The sequence below is a fragment of the Colletotrichum scovillei genome (assembly GCF_011075155.1).
Source record: "Colletotrichum scovillei strain TJNH1 chromosome Unknown Contig00010, whole genome shotgun sequence".
Taxonomy (NCBI): domain Eukaryota; kingdom Fungi; phylum Ascomycota; class Sordariomycetes; order Glomerellales; family Glomerellaceae; genus Colletotrichum; species Colletotrichum scovillei.
Window position 1 is genome coordinate 3,615,224 of NW_023336268.1, and position 14,767 is coordinate 3,629,990.

The following is a 14,767-nucleotide window of genomic DNA, read 5'->3' on the forward strand; positions in this document are numbered from 1 at the left end:
TGTTGGTTGATACTTACCAGCCATTAAACCTCGGGGACATTGCGTGTACCCTAGTGCCCCTAAAGTACTGTGAGAGAGAATATTTGGATATGCTGTATCTCTCAAATCAGCTATGTGGAGTTGAATTGACCAACTGTTGGACTGTGAAGTGATCACCGTCGGCTAATCCCCTGCAGATCTTTGTAGACATCTATCTGGAGCATCTCCCCGAGCTATGGACCGAACTTATTGCCAAAGGTTTCCAGCTGATGAAAGTTGTGCCCTCTCCGTACTGAACATACTCTGCAAGCTATCAACCCCATCACCAAGGTCGAGGCCATTCACAACTCGGCTTCCCCGACAGAGTTCACTCTGTTTCTAGAGACTTAGGCAATCGTTCTGACTTCGTCGCTAATCTAAACCATGGCGATGGACGGTGAGGCCTTGTGGGCTCTGCCTGTCATGTGGTCTATGACGGGACTCGTTTTTCTATTTCTTCTTCTACGTGTTTATACGCGCGTAGTGTGCCTCTCATCATATGGACTCGATGACCAAATCTACATCGCCGCGTTTGCAAGTTCACATTCTCTTCGCGCATGGCTCGCCATAGGCTTTATTCAGCCCAAGACTGACATTTGACGCATCAGGTTTTTCTTGTTATCTTCAACATTTTCACGCATTTAGCAGCCAACCATGGTTTCGGACAAACACCGGACGAGATCGGGAACATAGAGGAAGTAGTTCGTGCCACTCTGTTTGAATGCATTGGCCAAGGATTCGCCATTGTGGGGATGGCCATTGCGAAGTGGTCCATGGGCTTTTTCCTGCTACGAATAGTTACACTCGGATGGCACAAGGTAGCTATCTGGACAGCAATGGTCCTTGTGGGACTCGCCTCTATTGGTAAGTGAAACTAATGGCTTTACTGCTCATGTCTGTGCCAATAGTCTCAGCTTTGGATGTCCCTCGAACAAAGATTTCCCACTGCCCAGTTCTCCAATCCCGCTAACATTTGAATCCAATAGCACAGGTCCTTTGTTTTTGGCTGTCATGCGTGCCCTTTGACTACGTGTACGATCGCAGAATCGAGGGAGGATACTGCCCCATTGATATGAGGCCGACTTCGTACATTCTATGTGGTGAGCTACATCTCTGCCGAGACAATATGAAGAGTCAACACAGGCTGACCGCACCTTCAGTGTCTACAATTCTTGTTGACACGTTCTTCGCCATATTTCCTTGGGTGTTCATCTGGAAGCTACAGATGCCAAAACGCGACAAGATCACTATCGCGGCGAGTATGAGCTTCGGACTTTTGTGCGTTGACCAGCCTCTCCTCTCTGCACCACTCAGGACTGCATATGGCTAACCTTCCAATCGAATAGTGCCGCGGCAGCAGGTATCAAGCGTACCGTCGAAGTAGAGGGCCTCTATACGGAGAACTACTTGAGTACATCTACCTCAAACACCTAACCTCCACAATTGCAATGAATGCTAACCCATCCTCAACAGGAGACAGTGTGGGTTTGATTGTTTGGTCAGCTGCTGAGATGGCTATTACAATGGTAATTCCTACAATGCAACCACCGAGACTCCTATCACCTTACAGAAACTGACCGTCGCAGATCTGTGTCGGCATCCCCGTATGCCGTCCGCTCTACAAGCGTCTCTTTTATCGATTCACGTCCGAGAATGCTAGCTCGGGATACCAAAAACAAAACGAAGAACGGTCCTCTTCGGTCCCTCTCCGCACGATTGGCGGCGGAATGGTTGGCGGAGGCGGTCGCCCTCTGCCTCAGAGCAAGACAGACACCACCAACAAGTCGGACACTGATGATCTAAGCTTTAAGGATGCTGCGCTTGGTATCAAAGGATCTTCCACGCGCACGCAAGTCAGCAGAGGAGACATACCGATGGATAACACTTCGGATGAAGAGATTTTGGGAGAGGAGTTCCGGAAAAGCCAAATCAGGCAGACGGAGGGACGTGACTATGAGAGACATGGCGAACAAGAACCCAGACTTGGAGGCATACTCGTGACAGAGACTTACAACGTTGATCGGTCATAAGTTATGCTGGAATATGTATAAATGGGAAGAGGGCATGGTGCAGCAGCTGGCTAAACAATGGACCTTGTCCTGTATTTCATTGAGCAACATTGGACCAGAAGCTCTATAACTCGTTCTTCTAGCCACACTGAAGCATATTCCACAGACTTATTTGATGCTTCTCGCTGTTGGACAAACGGCCCGCTGTCACAATTATTTTCACGCCATTTTATGTATCCTCATCAATCATCTTCCACGGCCTTCTCAAGCTGCTCCCTGATTTTAGCCATACTCGATTCTCCATCTTGAATGTTGCCCACTGCGACAGTTTTGTCTCTTGACTTGAGCCCTTGGGTAATTGTGAGGTCTGATTTGGGGATGCCCAAAACCTGAACTCGAGTTAGCAACTAGTAACTAGGGAAAACCGCAAATCATGGGCTCCTGCCGCTCAATTCGGAGATGCTTCAGAGCGGAAAATGAACTAGACAAGTATACATACCCCACTGAGCAATTTTACGACAGCTTTATTAGCTTCGCCTTCCTTCGCCTGCGCTGAAACGCATAGCTCGACGGTCGTATCTGTGACGGCAGCGACCCCCTCACGAACTCGGGAAGCGCCAGGTTTTACATGACATTGTAGATATAGGGTACCCAAGGGGGACTTCTTGGTACCTGATACAAATCGAATTGCTGTTGCTGCCATGTCGGATTGCTCGATCGTAGCGCTGAAGATGGTGAGAGATGACAAGTTCAAGTGTGGTGGTGTGGGCTGGCTCTTGAGTTGTTGTGGAGAGCGAGGTTCGGATGAGGATGCCTGATTGGTCAAAAGCATGCCATAAGATATTGTCATATATGACATCCAACCTAATTTTACCTTTTAAGCTTGTGTCATCTTGTTGAAGCAAAATTTTGAACAGGACAACAGAGAGTTTATCATCGAAAACAACTTTACAGAACACGATACTCTCGGTACTTGGATAATTAGGGTGACAATGCGCCGAAGACCGGGCTGTTTTGAGTCCAGAGGCGGGTTATCAGCTCGACTACTATTAACAATTGACACAAAGGGACAACGCTAGAAGATGATTTCGAGAGTAATCCAAACCGTAGAGTTGTTGTCAAACTTTTCGTTATCTGTTACCAGAAGTTTTGTCTAATGATCTAATGAAATTCTGTTTAAAGGAGTCCTGATCAATTTGATATTCCCCCCCTCGCTTTCTTTTTACACCGTCAGGCCAGTAAATCCAAGACAATTCTGTGTCGCTTGTTTATTGAGTATCCTTAGCTTACAAAGAAGCCTGTTGAGTCTGCTGTCCAGCATTTGTAATAACTCTACCCGCGTTATTCGATTGAGAAGAGTGGGCTCGGAGCTCCTCCTTCTCGAGGAGGGCAAGGCGATTCTCCGCATGCATTCTCTTAGTGGTGATTCTCTCAGGGTAGTTCCTCAGGAACATGTTGGTAAAGTGACTGCCGTAGTGGATCCCCTCCTTGGGAGACTGGCCGACATCATAGCCTGGCAGAGGCTTGGCAACAGCCTGAAAGCTGGGCTCATGAAAGTAGGCGAAGGCGAAACGATCGCGAGTGTTCAAGCCGACCTTATGGGGAGTAGAGGGCAGGTAGGAGTTGGTGATGTACTGCATGATATCACCGGGGAAGACTGTGAAGACGTTGGGAACAGGGGGTACGTAGTGCCAGCGGTCGTCCTCCTCCGCCATTCCAGCTGAGCTCTTTTCCCAGTTTGCGTAGTGCTCACCGTCATAGGGAGGACGGATGAAGAGGCCTGCATCTATGTGTTAGTTTCCGCTAAGTGAGACTCGCTCATGACCTCGACTTACCGCCAACATCATCTTGAGCAGCAATAACCAACAGGCCATAGTCCGTGTGGGAGCCAATACCACGTCCAGCCTTGCCCTTGCCGTTTGTGTTGTGGGTGGGAGGGAATCTAGTAGAATAGGTGTTAGTTGACAGGTATCTGAGAAGATTTGACTACTACTGCGACTGCGACTGTGACTTACCTGAGAATACGCATGTGATGCCATCCGTCCTGAGTCAGATTTGTGAGGGAGCCGGCGGGGACATTCAAGCCCAACTCAGCAAGCTGGAGCAACTTCTCTCCACTTTCTCCAAGGTAGTCCATGTATGTAGTCATAGGCTGTTTCATTTCGTAGTCGGGCCACGGGGCCGGGCCGTGGCAGGGCCACTTTGCGCGAACGCGGGGTTCAGCAAGATCCAAGTCTTTAGTGACAGTGAAGATCTCGGAGTAGTCAGCGATGCCATCGGTAATTTCCTCACCGGAGGCGATGTAACCCGAGTAGCTCTGAGAGTCAACACATGCAGCCTTTTCGTCATGGGGTTTAGCAAAGAATGCCTTGCTTGAGGCTGTGGCTTCGTTGAAGATATGCTGCTGCTTGTCGTTCATAGAGACTTGGAGGATACCATCTCGGCGCCAGGCATCAACTAAAGCTTTTCCCATGGCGCGATCTCCAGGGCTACCTGTGACACGCCCAGGAAGTGTGAACGTCTCAAGCTGAGCTACTGTGGCTTTGTGCCCCGGAGGCATTGTGGCAGCCATCCGCGCGACGTTGTGGTCTGTGACGGTTGCCAAGTCACGACTGTGGTGGCCAAGGGCTGACTTTCGCGCGCCGCGGCGAGCGAGTGCGCTCAAAGACTTCGTGATGGCTGACATACTTGTAATGAAGCTCCAAATACAAATTATTTCCAAGAAGATTTGGTGAAAGGCAATATGCTGAGAGAGGAGTGGTGAAAGACTTGAAGTTCTCGATCTTTACAGCTTACTTCTGCTCTCTTTATATTTGGCACTTCGCTCCCTGAGCCTCATCATAACTTCTGCCAAACGCCATTGGGTTGCAATTCACATGCCGGAGGCACGTTTTCGTTGTCTTGAGGACTACAGAAACAAGTTTAAGTTTCCTTCGGTATTGACGAGGTCTCGTTCATATCATATACTTGAACTTAAATCTATTCCATTTAGCAACAGAGGGGCGGTGCTTCAGACCTCAGGAGGTATCAAGCCATGCCTGGTCGGCATCGACTTTCCGTTTTAGCTGGTGTATCCCGCAGACGCCCAGAAAGCTATCAACGATGCTTGGCATCTTCATGGGTTGGGGCACAATGTCTTCGGCGGAATAGAGGTGGAACCCGTGTCGAGGTCTCCAGAAGGCCCACTAAGTAGCCGGTAGGAGTTGTCGAGTCAAGAACATCAGATTCCGCAATGTCCCTTGCAATTTCGCAATTGGGCATCTCCACGATGGCCTGTATCTTCGATAGATGCCAAGAAGCCCACCGGCAGCTAGCTTCAGCAACTAGGGCTTCGTTGTCCTTTTAAACCGGTCCTGAAGACTGACAAAGGAAAAAAAGTGCAATAAGTAAGGCCCCTCTTCAACTAATCAAAGAGACGATTGCCAAGTCTGAAGTCCATCAGAATGATTTGACAACTTTACCAAAAAAAAAAAAATATAAGCCAATCAAGTTCTCGTGAACTTGTGCGATACAGACAAATTGTGATCAAAGCTTTGGTTGCATTGAGTCGTAAGTCCAGGGTAGCGTGTACAGAATGATTGGACAGACTGGTTTGTGCACTCCTGCAACAATGACTGTTGACTTCACCGCTCTCGCCGCTTCTGCAATAAGTTACCAAGGAGCCTGCTCTTGCTCGGCCGCCAAGGGTTATCTTCCAAGTTCCATGGGATCCACGTAGGTTTAGACTTTCTTTTCTGCCCACGGCTAAATGAGGCTCGCCCCAGGTGACACGAAACCTTAACTGATGCTTTGGTACCGGATTGGTTGCTTACGGATCAAGAGAGTTTCGCGCGCGTTACCAGACGAGCGGTTTAACGGTGTCGAGGCTCGGCAGCGACTCAAACGTTCTTTGATGAGTGAGAGGCGCGAGTCATAACGGGATCTCTTCTCTCCCGGGCTATGAAATGTCCAAGCCTCGACTTTCGCATCTGGTCCGTCCCCAAGACGCCAGGCCCTTTCTAAGGCCGTCATCTCCGGACAATTACCCCGGACACGGACTTTAGTCATCCTGCGTTGACGTTCTAAAGTGGGAGCTGGCCGCAAACCATGATTCGTGGATCTCATAACTTCACCCCTTTCGAAGGAAACCTTGCCTTTTCTGGAACTACTGTGCGGCACAGCCGAGGCCGCCAAGTTGTCTCCATCGATGCATCTCCGTATGATCCGTAAAACAATAGACTCTAGTGTACAAAGGAACATAATTCCAGGGATCAGCTTGAAGAAAGGCGATCCAATCATGAAAGGGTCATGTTGATTCCTTTGATTTGCTGAAATGGAATTTCCAAGTCTCAGCGCAATATAACAACCCGATATGCTCGGAGGTCGACCAGAATTACGATAACTGCTGAATGAGTCTCCCTCATGTGACATTGCAACGTATCCAGATAATATGTGATAGCTTCACCAAGCCCCTCATTGGAGGTATGTATGCACAAGCACAAAGTCTCTCGGTGCAGGGCTTTCTTCAAAGTCCGAGTTCCCATCCATGAAGTTCTGTCAACAGGGATGATGCCAGTCCAAATCTACGCGAGACGCTCAGGATCGTCAAAAGCTTGGATTCCCTGGGACCAAGACTTAAGATGACAGATGTTTTCCGCCAGTAATCTGATTTTTGCGGATTTTGATGTGCTCGTTACACAAGGTTTGCTCGGAGATGGATTAGCTAATGACAAGTCCGCAATGTCTTGTCACCGGCCAATTTGGCATAAAAGTCTAGTATGCCCATGAAATGAGAATGGCTCAGGTTGCTGGATGTTCAGCTTGCTACTTTATATTTCGATGTTTCTCTTGAGCCGGATGGCTAGCAGAAGCCACGTAGTAGACAAATGCAGTCAGAGGCAACACTTCCTGTATGACTTACAACGCGAGAGGTGGTCAGGAGTCCTGACGGAGACCTTTTAGACGCCAGAACCGGAAAAGTCGCCGTTAAATCCGATCCAGGGAGTATGGATACCCGGCAAATTCTTGAACGCAAGTTCGCTCGTCGTACAAAGTAGAATGCAACATCTCAATGATGTTTACCCCTCTTCTCAATAAGACAAAGACATATTCCCGGGCATTCTTCAACGCCAGTATGCTAGGTAGGAGCAGGATTCTGTTGGCATGAACCTTTATGGCGAACAATTTTCCTTCCGCGGTGGCCCCCTTTCCGACCTCTACTTACATTTTGACAAAGGGAGAAGGAGAGTTTGGCCAGTTGGAGCGAAAAGACACTTGGCCGTGTAGGTCACTTTGAAACAGCCTATTAATCATGAGGCTCCGGAAATTGACCATCGTCCCTGAATCCATAACTCTGGAGGCTATCTCGCAAAGCAGCACATTCCATACTGGTATGTAGAAATGAGGGCATGATTCAACGTGAAAATTTAGATTGGTACACGACAGAAGAGACGCTGCTCTCTTATAAATTTGACAACATTTCAATCCAATTGGCTTCGTTGGCTTCTGAACTCGGCACTCGGGAATTAACTGCAGATTGACTCAGATGCATCTTTGACAGGATCACTAACAAGTCTCAAGCGTGGAGAATTTGAGAAGTTAAACTTCGGCGCTAATGAGAGAGAACTTGGCTTCTACTCTCACGGGCACCACCTGGTTTCTTCTGGCGCTGACCTTTCATAGTGGTACTTGTATGGTGGCAATAGCTCACATGCAGTTGAAAATGACTTTTCGAAGGAGTATTTCCATGTACGTTTACCAGAAAAACGAAGGCTTGCGAGTGGGTATACTTGTTGTGGAGGCTATGAACCCAAATCACACGCTTTGATTGACCCCCGAAAGCTCTGAAAACAGACATACCGAGATCCGATTGCTTGACAAAATTCGTGCTTCTTGTAGTGACTGCCACGTTGACCTTAGCATACTCTGGATTGCAATCTTGCCGCACGCACCAGAATTGGCATGATTGTATTCTATGGTGTTAGTAATGTTCTATGGTGTTAGTAATGAAACCCGGGATTGTCAGAATAAATTGAAGATTCAGAGACCATGAGCTGGGCGGTGATCTTCTTCCGATTTTCAAAGAGATGAGAAAAGTAAGAGTGGCCAACACCAACGAGAAGTATACTTACCTACTGTAACCCTCTGTGTCAGAAAGTTGAAATTCAACGCACGATTTTGAATAGACTGAAACTCCGGAAGTGGGCAATCGCAATCCACAGAAGCCTTGAGAGCACTGATAAGTGGTATATGCGACTGTTTCCATAGAGCAGTATCCAGGCCGAGGGCGTAATGTGGAGATCCCAAGGTAGAGTATTCTAATTCAGGTGAAAATGATATTTGTTCTTGACGCAATCATAAATTAACAAGTACATTAATCTCATGCTCACTTAGGCCGTCGTTGACAGTCTGGCATTCCTGTTGTTCTCGATCTCATCGCGGTAATAGCCAAGGGGCCGTCAACGGCAACTTTGAGGACTTTGGTTAACGCAAGGTTCGCCCGGGACAGCTATGACATACTCACTCTCCAGACTCTGCTGGCTTGCACTTCCTGCTCCTCTTCTCCATAGGTCAATTAAGCAGCACAAAGAGCTGATGTGGGTTCTTTTCACAGTGAAACCCATTCATAGAAATTACGAAGTCTCAACGACTACAGCAGCGACATTAGCCCCCTAGTTTTAGTATGCCAGGAGCAATATAAAGTGTGTAGCGGCGCCGAGGTCCACGGACTTAATATGTGTGCTTATATGAACATAGATATATCCCCTTCCCCCTGCTTCGCGTACAACTACACTAGGTGGTGTGATGTCACCCTTGAACTGAAGGTTCATTTGTGACCCTATTGAGCGGCGAGCCAAAATCGTTTCCTATGACACCTGCCTCAACCTTCAACCAAGTCAGCTAATCGTCAACCTTAAGCCGCCCTCATTACATCCATCACCGAGAGCTCTCCTCTCACTGTTGAACGAGTTCGCTGTCATCAATATGGAGTGGTACTGTACTAAAGAGGCCGGGCTAGCGCCTTGCCCTTGTGTCGTGACGTATCCTTGGTGGTAAATTGAAGAGTAACCAAGTACGGATCGTACGGTACCTTGTGTAACCGAACAATGAAAGTTTTACAATCAAAACACCACACAAAGGTTGCGTTTCGCTCAGAGATTCTAGTGAGATACAGAACAATTGATTGCTTACCGTGGTCTGGGCCACATTGTGACTGTTATTGTAATAATGGGTATGTATGGGCTTTTTATCGGAGTTCGCTACAACTATTCTTTCCGAAATCTAACCCAGAAGGTCTAGAAAAGGGGGGACCATAGAGAGTAGTAAGAAACAGCAAAGGGTTTTCACGATTGATCAGAACACTACTTTTATTTCTTACTTGAGCCTCCAGAATAGTAAGGAACCTCGACAAAGGAAATGTTCAAGTGTGCTTGGGATAGTGTTACTCCCAGTCAGGTTGCAACCACACAACTCCCGATACTTGTAACGAGGGCATATTCAGGAAGCTTCATTACAATCGTCTTCGACTATAACTTCAATTAAACGGGGCAGCTTCTATGTTACGAGTTACGGCGCAGCAATGGATGCGTGGAGTAGGTAGGAAATGGCTTGTGTTTACCCAAAGACAGCGGAAGAAGAAGACGAGTACACGAGGAGCGAATGTGAAAGATACATACCATTGTATGTCAGGGACTCCTTGATGGGTTTAAGTTTGCGTCCTGTTTGGTGACTGTTCTATTGCTAATAGTAATGGAGTGCACACTCATCGAAAAGTCTAAGCAAAGGACATGTCGCACAGTCATGATCCTGGTTGAGAAGATGTTACTGTCAATACTTAGGGCCAACAGCTCTCTGGAGATATGTGGCATTGTACAGGTCTTGAATTTCTACTCGAGCCGGGACATGGAACAGTTCGTCATGGAGGTCTAGAGATAGCTTGTGGTCAAGCCACCTCTGAAGGGGTCATCTATGGCTTCTCTCCATGTGGTTGGGAACTCACGGCCGTAGCTCTGCTCATTGACACCTCCTTTCCAGGCTTTATCTGGACGTCGAACTTCTCTCCCACCTTTCTCACCCCTTCATACACCAACACCCTTCGCCAAATCATGACCTATTTGTCAATCACACTTCGTTGTCCCTTCTGCCAGGTTGGGATCAAGCCTAACACCCAGATGAAGCAGACCGGGATGGAGCATATAAAGGCCAGAGCCACAGATGCTTCTTTGCAATCCAATTGTGCAGCCACTTTTCACTCGCTTTTAGATAGGAGGGCCCAGTGTTGCAACCAGCACTTATGAACTGGTATCCACTTTGTCTTACGTCTCTGCTCGGTTCATATGATTCAAAAAACGCGAAACGCGATCATCTTTTAGTCAAGAATTGTGAATTGAAGAAACCCAAAAGAGATCCCGTCTGTTGCATGATCAGACGCGATATGGTTACATCTTATTGCCTGCCTTAAGTACCTTACCACCAGCTTGTTTCTCTCGTGGAAGGTGCAGGAAAGTCAGAACAGCTGCACTGAGCTCCAGCCTCAAGCGGATTAAGCCACAAACTAACCTAAGCAAGGCAATCGGCTACTAGAAGAAGAAGTAAGAGCAATTGCGTTGCTCACTTTATTCTCAGCTATTTCCAATGCCAGCTAAAGCCTGATGCTACTAAACACATGTACTCCGTACACTGAAACTTTCCGGGCTAGAAAGGCCGAAGTGACGGTGAGAAGCAGAGCAAGGTGGTAGTTTTGCCAAAAAATAATGTTGGATTCTTCAACGCCGCGCTGGTTTATTCCAGAAGTAAGTGCACGAACCACTTTGCAGGGTATCTGTGAGTTCGGACGGAAACCCCGGAAGGCTTGTGCTTAGGTCAAGCTTTTTCCATCTGGGAAATCATCTTGGCTGCAGCACTTTCTGGAGCGCGCGATTCAGTCGACTGTATTTCGGACGGGCTCATCCCAGCGAGTCAGCCTATCTGAACGCAGACCGAGTCCAACCGCAATTTCCGACTCTACCAAACGGCCAGTTTATACTTTCTTGATATATTGAACTCTCCACCGCTGTCAACCATGCCTCGCAGTGACCGCAACCGATCCCGCCTTGTCTCCTTACTTGGCACCGCGAAGTGCCGCACTACCGCGTCCGCCCGCGAATGATCACCCCTCGTGATCCACCCAACAAATGCCCGTTTAATCTACCTTTTCACTGGTTACGAGTGCAATCAACCTAGGCAAACCAAACGTCCAAGTTTGCTCCCCCAAACAGCCGGGTTGTGGGCAGCGGTAATGTGCACCAGGACCCGCTACCCGTGTGTAACTTTCGCCAACACGAGACCGGTTGCGTATCCCTCGGATAGGGGTCGAGGTATTTGAGGGTGCGTCTCCCTCTCCTCACGCATGTGTTAAAGATTCTTTGCCAAGCGCTTTCACGCCTCTCCAAGTCACTCGCTTAACCTGACCGTCTCAACCACTCGTTGAGGAACCACATTCTTTTGATAATACCAGACCATAGTAATAATGCTGTTCCGATCTCTTGGCTTGGCCTCTGTGGCCGCCGTGGCCGCTCAGGCTGCCTCTGACGGCACTACCTGCACCGAAGGAACAGGTGCAGCTCCTCGTTATGTCATGTACTTTGACCAGTAAGTTGCTTCATCACACGAAATCCAAGACAGTTTTCTAACAGATCCAATTAGGTACCACACCGCAGGAATTCCGGACAAGTCCATAACCTCGGGTGTTACCCACGTAATCACCGCATTCGCCAACTCGTCCCTTTTCGCTTCCGATCCGGCTGGCGAATACAAGCCATTTAAGCCCCTGAGCGAGGTTCGCGCTCTGTTCAACAACGGAACCAAGGTCTGCATGGCCATCGGGGGTTGGGGCGATACGGACGGATTCGGTCTTGGGGCTGCCACCAACGAGAGCCGTCACAAGTATGCCATCAACGTCGCAGAGACGGCGGTCAAGCTTGGATACGACTGCGTCGGTAAGTGAAGCATGATCTTTTACCATGAATTTGTTAAGATCACCCTCTAAACGTGGTCTTAGATGTCGATTGGGAGTATCCCGGTGGCAATGGCGCGGACTACATCCAGAAGCCCAACAGCCAGAAGACTTCGGAGATCAACACCTTCCCTCTGCTCCTGTCCGCAATCAAGACTCAGCTGAAGCACCACAAGATGGAGCTTTCCGTCACCGCCCCGGGCCTGAAGCGCGACATGATTGCGTTCACCAAGCACCAGACTCCCAAGATCAACGCCGCTGTCGACCACTTCACCGTCATGACCTACGATCTCATGAACCGCCGCGACAATATCACTAAGCACCACACTGACATCAAGGGCTCTCTTGAGGCTATCGACACTTACATCGCTCTCGGCGTTGAGCCCGCCAAGATCAACCTTGGCTTTGCTCTCTACGCCAAGTGGTTCACCACCGCCAAGGGCTACAACTGCACCCAGGGTCTCGGCTGCCCCACCGAGCTCATGGAGGCTGCCGACGGCACCGATACGGGCATGTCTGGCGCCGTCACTTTCGAGACCGCCAACTTCCAGGCTGCTCCCACCAACCTGACTACTTCTCCGGATGCTTCCTGCGGTGCCGGAACTTTCTACAAGTGCCCCACTGGCAACTGCTGCTCCCAGTACGGATTCTGCGGTGCCACCGCTGCTCACTGCGGCAACGGCTGCCAGTCCGACTACGGTATCTGCAACGGCACCTCCACCCTCTCTTCCTTCAAGACTGCCATGGCCAACGGCAAGACCGATGAGGTCAGCGGTGGCCAGTGGTACTGGGACCCCGCCGGTCCTTTCTTCTGGACTTGGGATACTCCTGCTCTTGTCACCCGCAAGTTCAATGAGATTGCCAAGGCTCGTGGCCTGGGTGGCGTCGCTGTTTGGAGTTTGGGTGAGGACTCGTACGACTTCAGCCTCCTCAAGGCCATTCAGGCCGGTGTCAAGGCTTGGTTTTAAGAGATGTAGTGTTGCTTGGAGCATTTAAGCGTGTCTGTCATACATAATTGAGGCCACAATAGCCATTACTTTTTCTCTCACCTCGTCTTTTCTGTATTCGCGAGTCCTTCTAATCAAAATGTTGTGGTGACCTCGAAATATGAATTTTCCACCTTTGCTCCATGACCCCAACTAAGCAGGCAAATTCTTCATGTGGTCATCTAGCTGACTTGGGGGACTAAGTGTATATGGCCATCTGCCATCTCTTGAGTAATAGCCAGTGAGATTGAAGCAAACTGACTTCTACATCTGCCACCTGTGTCTCGCTCGGGTCCTATCCAAATCATAAGCACCCTCCAGTACTTCCCGACAGGTTCGTGGCATTGACCTGGATCGTGACTGTTCATTAACAGTCATGAGGCGTTGGAATCACTTACTGCATATGCGTGGAGCCATGACATCGTGGATGCCCGGTAGAAATGGAACTCAATTAGAAAAAGGTTTTTAGACTCAAAGGAGCTTGCAGGATCCTTGTGTCATATTTAAGAGTCAAGTTTAGAAACTTTACAGTGGCCAGAAAGCTTTCTGACTTGGAAAAAATTAAGTACCTATACTACTTATTTAAAGTAAATGCTAAGAGGAAATGCGAGAATAGAGAGGTTCAAGCCAAATTAATAGCACAAAGATCTTCGAAGGAGAACATGGTGATTTCCTTAGTGTCTCGAAGACAATAGTGGTGTTACAAAGACCTGGACTGATCATTGCCTGACGCGAAAACTAAAAATACCGATGAACTAGGCCCATAATGTGCGTACAATGGATTTGTCTGCGCGGTGGCAATGCAAGGAAGACCAAGAACAATTCACTAAAGGCACAAAAGGCTAATGAAGATTTTTTGATGTATAAGATGGACCGATGCCTGGATGCAGTGTGTTATCTGGAGTTCTCTCATACCACATCAACCAACCACCAACAATCCTCATCACCAGAGCTTTCAACATACCCAGAATTTCAAGACGCCATAAGCTAAGTCCTCCAGAAACTGCTATAAGTACACTAAACAAGCAACAAAGCCTCTCACTCCATCACAAAAGAAAAGCAATATGTCAACTCAATCGGTGCATGCAGTTTTCCCAGCTCTAAAGGGTTCTGTCAACCTACCGTACGAGATTTTCATCCTCATCGTAGAGGCGATGATTTCGGAGGCTTACGAGAGGGCGAGACTTGAAAAGGTAATCTACAAGATTGATTTCACGGACGAATTGCGTCAAAGTGCCTCGCAGTCCGACTTCTCTGTTGTATTGGGGTAAGTCAAACCCCCCACTTCCTGGCACCCCCCTGTTTCTGGCACCCACAAAAACGATGGGATCACAACCCAACCTCCTCATTACTATTAACTATTGATCCTCAACCACACCCACTACAATACAACTGCCAGCCTCACTAGGGCATTCAGAGTCGCTGGATTCAGCCGTAATAACCTCCTTTTCACCCGCTTCGATTTGAGCCCGATGGATATCCCTGATGTTCGCAAACTTCGTGTTGGGATCGATCTGAACAGTCTTCCTCTTCCTAACTGCAGCGTTGGTAACTTGAGCCCTCAGGTGAGCCAGCTGCTGCTGGGCAACTGCCAGTTGCCAGGCCTGCTCTGTGAAGCCTTTTTTCACCTTCCTGAACAGCAGCCGTTGAGTGCTGGTATCATTGTCGAGTTGGGTGTATAAGTGCAGTTGACCGCTGAGCTCTGCCAGCTTCCTGGGTGTCGACCAGACCACTGCAGAGGAAGCAGAATCCCATGGCTCAACAGGGGTAGTTTGTTGACC

At 48.6% G+C, this 14,767-nt stretch overlaps 4 protein-coding genes across 4 annotated transcripts; 2 read left to right on the forward strand and 2 right to left on the reverse strand.

The window, feature by feature from the left end:
* Nucleotides 1-402: 402 nt before the first annotated feature.
* On the forward strand, nt 403-2,048 carry HER10_EVM0002379 (uncharacterized protein; the record flags this gene model as incomplete). The annotated part of the gene is made up of 7 exons (XM_035472094.1): nt 403-552; nt 627-882; nt 1,005-1,118; nt 1,179-1,296; nt 1,365-1,429; nt 1,492-1,544; nt 1,605-2,048. 7 exons carry the CDS (start codon nt 403-405, stop codon nt 2,046-2,048), a joined length of 1,200 nt encoding a protein of 399 aa, XP_035327684.1.
* A 221-nt stretch (nt 2,049-2,269) lies between these two features.
* On the reverse strand, nt 2,270-2,730 carry HER10_EVM0003057 (uncharacterized protein; the record flags this gene model as incomplete). Its single annotated transcript, XM_035472744.1, has 2 exons — nt 2,270-2,416; nt 2,527-2,730. 2 exons carry the CDS (start codon nt 2,728-2,730, stop codon nt 2,270-2,272), a joined length of 351 nt encoding a protein of 116 aa, XP_035327759.1.
* Nucleotides 2,731-3,313: 583 nt separating this feature from the next.
* HER10_EVM0010536 (2OG-Fe(II) oxygenase) lies at nt 3,314-4,713 on the reverse strand (the record flags this gene model as incomplete). The annotated part of the gene is made up of 3 exons (XM_035479993.1): nt 3,314-3,807; nt 3,863-3,969; nt 4,043-4,713. 3 exons carry the CDS (start codon nt 4,711-4,713, stop codon nt 3,314-3,316), a joined length of 1,272 nt encoding a protein of 423 aa, XP_035328441.1.
* Nucleotides 4,714-11,023: 6,310 nt separating this feature from the next.
* On the forward strand, nt 11,024-12,968 carry HER10_EVM0006394 (glycosyl hydrolase family 18; the record flags this gene model as incomplete). The annotated part of the gene is made up of 3 exons (XM_035475980.1): nt 11,024-11,636; nt 11,691-11,983; nt 12,046-12,968. The coding sequence occupies exons 1-3, from the start codon at nt 11,515-11,517 to the stop codon at nt 12,966-12,968; spliced, it is 1,338 nt and encodes a 445-aa protein (XP_035328089.1). The 5' UTR covers nt 11,024-11,514.
* Nucleotides 12,969-14,767: the final 1,799 nt, after the last annotated feature.